Source organism: Zingiber officinale, chromosome 1B (genome assembly GCF_018446385.1).
Source record: "Zingiber officinale cultivar Zhangliang chromosome 1B, Zo_v1.1, whole genome shotgun sequence".
Taxonomy (NCBI): Eukaryota; Viridiplantae; Streptophyta; class Magnoliopsida; order Zingiberales; family Zingiberaceae; genus Zingiber; species Zingiber officinale.
In genome coordinates, this window is record NC_055986.1 from 110,986,671 (window position 1) to 110,994,418 (window position 7,748).

The 7,748-nt window shown below is 39.4% G+C and overlaps 2 protein-coding genes across 4 annotated transcripts; one reads left to right on the plus strand and one right to left on the minus strand.

The window, feature by feature from the left end:
- Positions 1-548: 548 nt before the first annotated feature.
- On the plus strand, positions 549-4,332 carry LOC121971964 (rhamnogalacturonan I rhamnosyltransferase 1-like). Of its 2 annotated transcripts, none has more exons than XM_042523520.1 (8): positions 549-1,428; positions 2,091-2,158; positions 2,275-2,363; positions 2,489-2,654; positions 2,728-3,017; positions 3,096-3,300; positions 3,378-3,535; positions 3,677-4,332. In XM_042523520.1, exons 1-8 carry the CDS (start codon positions 1,155-1,157, stop codon positions 3,903-3,905), a joined length of 1,479 nt encoding a protein of 492 aa, XP_042379454.1. In that variant the 5' UTR covers positions 549-1,154; the 3' UTR covers positions 3,906-4,332. The 2 variants fall into 2 exon arrangements, with proteins under 2 accessions (XP_042379454.1, XP_042379464.1); XM_042523530.1 differs by having other exon boundaries at positions 3,426-3,535.
- On the minus strand, positions 4,220-7,415 carry LOC121971978 (protein TIFY 3-like). 2 transcript variants are annotated; one of them, XM_042523541.1, is made up of 5 exons: positions 7,210-7,414; positions 6,680-6,785; positions 6,410-6,608; positions 6,220-6,277; positions 4,220-4,529 (listed from the first exon to the last, which is right to left on the minus strand). In XM_042523541.1, exons 1-5 carry the CDS (start codon positions 7,344-7,346, stop codon positions 4,445-4,447), a joined length of 585 nt encoding a protein of 194 aa, XP_042379475.1. In that variant the 5' UTR covers positions 7,347-7,414; the 3' UTR covers positions 4,220-4,444. The 2 variants fall into 2 exon arrangements, with proteins under 2 accessions (XP_042379475.1, XP_042379481.1); XM_042523547.1 differs by lacking the exon at positions 4,220-4,529 and adding an exon at positions 4,554-4,732 and having other exon boundaries at positions 7,210-7,415.
- Positions 7,416-7,748: the final 333 nt, after the last annotated feature.

Sequence of the window (7,748 nt, forward strand, 5' to 3'; positions counted from 1 at the left end):
TTTAAGATTTTATTTCTAGGGTTCAAATTTTGGGTTATAATAATATCAAAACTATTTTTTTTTTAGATTTTACCTCTAGGGTTCAGACATTGGGTTATAGTATCAAAGCTATTTAGGGTTCAGGCTTTAGGTTATAGTATCAAAGCTATTTTTTTTTAGATTTTATTTTTACGGTTCAAACTTTGGGTTATAGTATAAAAACAATTTTTTTTTAGATTTTACCTCTAGGGTTCAGGTTTTCCAATTAGGTTATAGTGTTTGGTTAAAAAAAAATTAATTTAAGTATTTATTGAGTATTGTAATATGTTGAGGGGATATATTAATGTATTAAAAATTTATATAAAGAAATATTAATTTTTTTAATTTAAATATTAAAAAAAATATATATTTTTTTAAAAAACTATTAATTGATCTCCTGCGCGACGCGCACAGTGGCGGACTGTGCGCGTCGCGCAGGAGGAAAACTACTAAATAATTGTTTTAAAAAATACTCTTAATTAATTGGTCTCTCTTTAAAAATTTATCTCTTGTTTTATTGTCCCATTCATCTCGCCCACTATTTCTCTCCTCGCTTTCATCCTCTATAAAACGCCTCTCTTTCTCCTCCCCTTCGATCGGCCTCGCTCTTCTCCTTCTTCCACGATCTCGGAGTCTCCGGAGCCGTCGCCGGACTCGCTTCCTGATCCCTTGCCGATCCAGGTGGCTCCCACTGTCCCCGTCACAATTACGAAAAGCCTTTGGCCTCTTTTGGCCACGTCTCCGCGGTCCGCGTGGATTTTTGCGGCAGGAGGTTCCTTTGGCGGCTTTGATTAATGGTCGCCGCGTGAGCCATGGTTGAGGACTTGAGGTGGCATACAGTATGGAAAGGTTGAATTTTATCATTTATTTTTCAAAAAAAAATCTGGAAAGTAATGCAAGTTTGGATGATTAGCTGGCTAGATTCCAATTTCTGAGCCTGAGATGGAAATTTAGGGTTTATGAGAAGGTATATTCGGTGATTTTTCATTCGTGGATCCCCTGTTCCAAGCCGCATTGAGTAGAAAAATCGGAGATTGCTTTGTGTATCTGCTATCTGGATCCCTATAGTTTGGCACCGGCGGCTTTTTTTCTAGTGTTGGAAGAAGCAGCGCATTTTGGATTAGTTGGTTGTGCTTATGGGATCTGAGAGCAGAGGAGAGAGGCATCACGGCCTGAAACCTTATGCCGAGGGGAAGGTAAAGAGCAGATCCAAGTTCAAGGTGTGGATGATCCGGATGACGACCACGGTGCTGCTTTGGACTTGCGTTCTCCAGCTCACGGCGCTAGGGCATACTTGGGTGCCACGCGTCTGGAATGGCCGGCCATCTTGCTCTTCCCCTTCCGATGTACCAATCCAAGGCCAACAATCCACCTCTGCCATCGTTAAGAAGTTCGTTCATTCCCCAAAAAGTGAGTGTTCTTTCCACTTCTCTTGATTTTTAGGGTCATCTTTCTTTGCTCGCCTTCAATTACTTAATTTTCTTTAATAATTGTAGCTGCATATACTGGAGAAAAAAATAGTTCCTTTTAGTTCTGATTTCCAAGATATTCATCTTGATTTCTTGGATCAAGTATCTGCAGCAAGATCTATATTTTATTTGAATTTCACGGTTAAATCACTTTGGTCGCTTGATCATTGTTAATTAGTTGTTATTATACTTTTTGTTAGGCCAATTGACAGCACCGATGTGGTATCTTGTTCTACTTTCTAATTCAGTTCTATGACAACTCTTCAATTCAAGTATCAGTTTCAGGTTCCATGGTACGATTGACCATAAACTTGCTACCATTCATGTTTAAGTTTTTTAAGGGCACAATCTTCCCTGTGAAACACAGACTGTGAGGACATCCTTGTGACTGATTAACCTTTTGGACTTGAGCTAGCCTATGTTGTATTTTCAACATCATTGTTGTTTAGCTAACATAGATATGCTGAAGCTAACAAGCTACCTCATCGTCCAATTTTCTTGCTGTTATATGTTAAGATTCTTCTGTGTGGGCTTTAAAGCACACTTATGTTAACCTGACTGAGCAAAGTTCTGATATGAAACTTATATTGTGTTTATGTTTAGGAATCTACAATAACAATGGGTACCTGATGGTCTCGTGCAATGGCGGGCTCAACCAGATGCGAGCAGCTGTAAGGATTTGATCCAACTTAAAAAGTATCTTTGGGTGGTCCTTTGGCACGAGCAGTTCCTTCTTGCCTTTGCATTGAATTGGTACTTATCGAACATTTTTGTCTTAATTTTCCAGATCTGTGATATGGTTGCCGTCGTGAGATATTTGAATGTGACACTTATAGTACCGGAGTTGGACAAATCATCATTTTGGTCAGACCCTAGGTGCGCTCGCACTTCTAATCTAAATGCTTAGAGTTGGGTTTTGATAACTCGATGGTCTACTCATTTGACCTTCCATCCAACTTTGCAAAGTTTTCAAAGCTAAAGGTCATGTTCATATATGGCAGTGAATTCCAAGATATATTCGATGTCGATCATTTTATCACATCTTTGAGGGACGAGGTCCGGATATTGAAAGAATTACCACCTAGACTAAAATGGAGAGTCGAGAAAGGATCAGTGTACACTATGCCACCGGTTAGCTGGTCTGACATATCTTATTATGAAAATCAGGTTAGTACGCCTTTCGAACCATGAAGAAAAACATGTGAATATATTAACACAGTTATCTTTACCTTATAACCAGATTTTGTCATTGATAAAGAAGCACAAGATTGTGCATTTCACCAAAACGGATACTCGGCTTGCCAACAATGCGCTTCCTTTGGAGATTCAAAAGTTGCGTTGTCGAGTGAATTTCGCTGCATTGAAATTTACTTCTCAGATCGAGGAGTTAGGTAGGAGGGTAATCAGAATTCTTCACCAGAATGGCCCCTTTTTAGTTCTCCATTTACGATATGAGATGGACATGTTGGCTTTCTCTGGATGTACTCATGGTTGCACTAACGAAGAGGCAGAAGAGTTGACGAGAATGAGGTAGGAGGTTTTCCCCCCTTCCCGCAATGTCCTATTTTCGATTTGATGAGAAATTGCGAGCACATATCCATTTGGCAGATATGCATATCCATGGTGGAAGGAGAAAGTCATTGATTCAGCCTTCAAAAGGAAGGATGGTCTCTGCCCTCTAACACCAGAAGAGACTGCTCTGGTTTTGAGAGCGCTCGATATAGATCATCGTATCCAGGTATACATAGCTGCAGGAGAAATATATGGCGGTGAAAGGCGAATGAGAGCTCTTTCTGAAGCTTTTCCAAATTTGGTGAGCGTATATGACAGTACATATCGTTTGTTCTGTTGTGTTCTTACTTTGATCTCTAAATGCAAGTAATTGAGTAGGTAAGGAAGGAAACTTTACTTGGTTCATCAGATCTTCGATATTTCCAGAATCACTCATCGCAAATGGCAGCATTAGATTACATGGTTTCTTTAGCCAGTGATATTTTCGTTCCTACATACGATGGAAACATGGCTAAAGTTGTCGAGGGTCATCGTAGGTACTGCTTTTTCATGTTCATCGATGTATATAACTATCAAGTGAATGCTAATTGCTATATTTTTCAGAAAGAACTAACGAACAAAGAGTGCTAAAACAAAAGTTTGATTTCTCTAAGATCTCTCTGTTTTACAATTTGCAGATTCTTGGGGTTCAAGAAGACCATCACGCTAGATCGAAAGGTCTTAGTAGACCTGATCGATCAGTATACTAATGGAACTTTAGCATGGGAAGACTTCTCTTCATCAATTAAGGCAGCTCATGCTACTCGCCTGGGAAGACCTACCAGAAGAGTGACGATACCCGACAGACCAAAGGAAGAGGACTACTTCTATGCCAATCCCCACGAATGCCTCCGAGAAGCTTGGTGAAACACAGAATTCTCATTCGTGTGCGTCAACACTTCCATTATGCGAAGAATTGCTCATGGAGGTGGTCCGACACGCGAGGTTAGAAGGATTATGGTTTTGTTTCATCCATCTATCGATGCATTGTGAGAGGTTAGAACACTGGAGGAATTGTTTCATCCAGTTGAAGAAAAAACATATTTACACAATAAATCTCATTCTTGTATATGAAAAAATGAGTTTGAATGTGTGAGCAAAAAGAAGAGAGACTAAGACAGCTCAAGAGAGAGGATTAAAAGAATTTGTGAAGTATCTGGATTCAGTAATTTATTCAAAGGTTAAGGAAAAACAGAAGTCTATCCCTTGATATCATAAATATTGTTTGATTTTACAGCATAAAAAGGGTTCAGGGAACAAGTCGATATAGCTTAGTTTGTGAACAATCTTCAGCCCAACATTACACAACATGGGTATTCTACAAATTAAGAGCAGCAGCAGTAGATTACAGCATATAAGATCCCAGTTGACTGCAGACGGGGATTTGAGAGTGGTCGGTCGGTTGGTCATATGAGCTGAGTCTGTGCTTCAGACGCCATTTCTGCAGTGTTCAACGGCTTCGATGAAGCGTACGGGGCATTGCTCACCACCCTGATCAAGCAGCAGTAAGATAGGAGTAAACTTTGGATATGTTAAGATCACTCGGTGCACAAGGCTCACAACAAGCTCGGGATACTAGTCATGAACCTACAAGGAATGTTACTACTGTTGTGGACTCTATTTTCACAGTCTAAGTATGCATCTTCTCAGACTCGTAATGGCATTGGTCTGGACTGATGAATGTGGGACCATACCTGTAAGGCACGCACAACCGCGCACTTGAGAAAACGTTGCCATTAAAATCCAAAGGTATCGGTATCAAAGCTACTATACTTTGACACTCATACTTCATTTGCATTAGATTGAAACAGCATCTTTCTCATATCACTAGCTAGCAGGAAATATTAAAGGAGTATGTTGCTAAAAATAACAAGTTTGTGATTCAACTCTTGAACTTCTTTTGAAATCCAACAACTTTGGGGGTAGTATGAACTTCTAAAAACAGACACTTACTTTTAGATTATTAGATAGGGATAGAATTATAAAACAAACATAACTGTTGCAATCCGCAAGATATAACAATGTCAGTAAAAGAAACATAAAATCATTATAAAAGTATATATATATGAAAGGAGAACAAATATTAACGCAAAACCAATAGAATTATAGAACTTGAAATTTATATGTTTTGGGTGAATCAGATCTTTGCTAAACATTTGTACTACTATGATTTGGAAGAACAATAATCACGAGATCATTTATCAGATACTTATTTGGAGGAGCATTGTGCACTGAGCGATCTTCTCCAAAGAGTTCTTATACAATTTAAGTTGACGGCCTTAGCACCCTAGATGAAAGAAGAAAAGGGGGGAAGGTAGGTATCGGTTCAAAAGTTTACAAAATAGTTTGAAAATTAAATAGCTAATAAAATACTTTTCAAAAATGATTTCTGTAAATCATGCATGATCTCTTCTAGATATCTTCAAATGCAAGGCCTAAGAAAGGAGGTAAACATCTACAAAGGAGAGATGTAGAATTGGCATTAGAACTATAATTGCATCATGCATCATTGTTCCCAAAAAAGACAATTAAATTAGGCCAACTTCAAGAGGAAGAAAATAAGCCCTAGAGTATACATTTTTGCCCCTACGGGTGTGGTGCAATGGTAATGCATTCAGAGGACCAACTAAAAAGATCAAGCTTCAAATCCCACTAGGGAAGAATATTCTGGAGGTCAACTTCTGAGTGTGCATAAGCTGTGCTATGGATTTACCCAATAGATGAATCAGAGGGAAAGGTTGTCCAAAAGAAGACCTAGAGTAGTTTAAATCAAAATATTACCAATTAAAATCAGCATCTTCATTGAGTCAAGATTGTTGAACTACAATTGCAACTGAAGGGCTAAACTAAGTAAGCTGGTATATTATCAACTAATTACCAACTTAACTAAGAGAGCGAAGTCATTTAAGCTGAGAAGCCAATTATATTGCAAAAGAAAAGGCATAAAAAAAAATCCAAATGAAAAATATCACCTTAAATCAAAGAGAAAGAGTGACTCCTTATTTAGAGAACCAAACAGGGTATGATTCCTCATGATACACTTTTATGTGAAAATATAGAACAAAACAAAATGAAAAGAAGCAATATAAAAGTGTGATTTAACAAAACAGATGAAATGAACAAGAAAGGAAGAAATTATCCCCTAAAAATCCAAAAGAACAGTTTGTATCTTATTGTTTACCTATTACGACGCTTCTCCAAGAAGCGTTGAAGTGAGTGCCTCCTAGCAATAGGGAGTTCTGGAGAAGTATGAAAGAAAATGATTTTAAAAATTTTAATTTAAAGCCAAGGAAGAAGCAGACAACCAGCTTGCAGCTTGCCGAGGGAACTACTCTAATTAGAAGCAAGCTGGGGTTGTTTCACTAGCGCACCTTCCGCCGAAGCTGAAGAGCTGAGAAATGACAGAGTTCTTGTGAGCACTGATGCAGCCGGTGACTGTGCAGCTTTAGGAGCAGCATCTGAACCAACTATGGCTGGGGCCTTGGTGGCATCAGCCACAGAAGCAGTTTTATTGGCAGAAGCTCTCGAGGCCACTGCCGTCGCTGCTGCAATGAACATGATAGCTTGTGCCTGTTTCAGCATCCAGCTGAACATTTAGATCAAGACCTTCTGATACAAATATGACACAACAAAAGGCTTACTTTTTCTGGAGAAACGGCATCATACACACTGATGGATCCGCCATAGAACATGATGAGCTGCGATGCTACTGGAGGACTTTGCTTTGGCATCGTCGTCGGAAAGTTCCTAAAGAATCATTCAATTAAACAACCAAGTGTTGACCTAAAAAATTAAAAAGGGAGCGAACATCATCAACGCACAAGTGCCAAACAAGAAACTTTCGCCGATTATACCACATACAACTGTCAGATCCATAAAACTAACAAGTCAATTTCTCACTATCTGGGTCTTTAGAACAAATTTCACAGAGCGGCAGGAATAACCTAATTCCCCCAATTCTCACCATTTGGAGTCGAACAAATTCCATAAAAAGTAGCTGATATAACCTAATTTCCCCAACCTCTCCAAAATTATATCCCAACAAGAAATCACAAACCCTTCTCAATGTCCCGACCCCAAAAGGTGAACTTGACCACAAAAATAGTAATTTTCACTGAATTTGATTCAAAATAGGCAAAAGCCCAACCTTCCGAGTCCAAGTATCCAGTACCTGATGCCGGTCTCAGAGGCGGTGACGGGGGAGTCTTTGAGGGAGAAATTGGGGGTTCCCTCCTCCGAAGTCTTCACGGACTCGATCTCGGACTGATCGCCGGAGGTCACCTTGCTCTGCGCCTCGAAGAGATCCATCGATGCGCTTACCAGCCACTCCTCTCGCCTTCTCCAAAATGAGGTGGAAAGGAAAGTAGAGAGGCCTTTTCTTATCGTATCATTACTCTATTTTTCTATTCGCGCACGTGGGAATTGGCTGGGATTCCGGGTCCAGAGTCAACGGACCAAGAATCGGATCCACCCATAACCCATGCATAATGCATTTGCAGGTTTTGATACTCTGCCCGATTCCCTTTCTTGAATGCCCGTTTGCAACTGAATACGTGGGGGCGCTCGAAAATGATCAGGATATACAAGTAAATGCACTTTCGGATTTACACGACGAATCGTAATTAGAATTCTATTAAAATTAACGGTGTTATTTGATACGATGAATAGAGATGGATTTTGATAAAATCATAGAGTCAGAAGTTAAGAAAA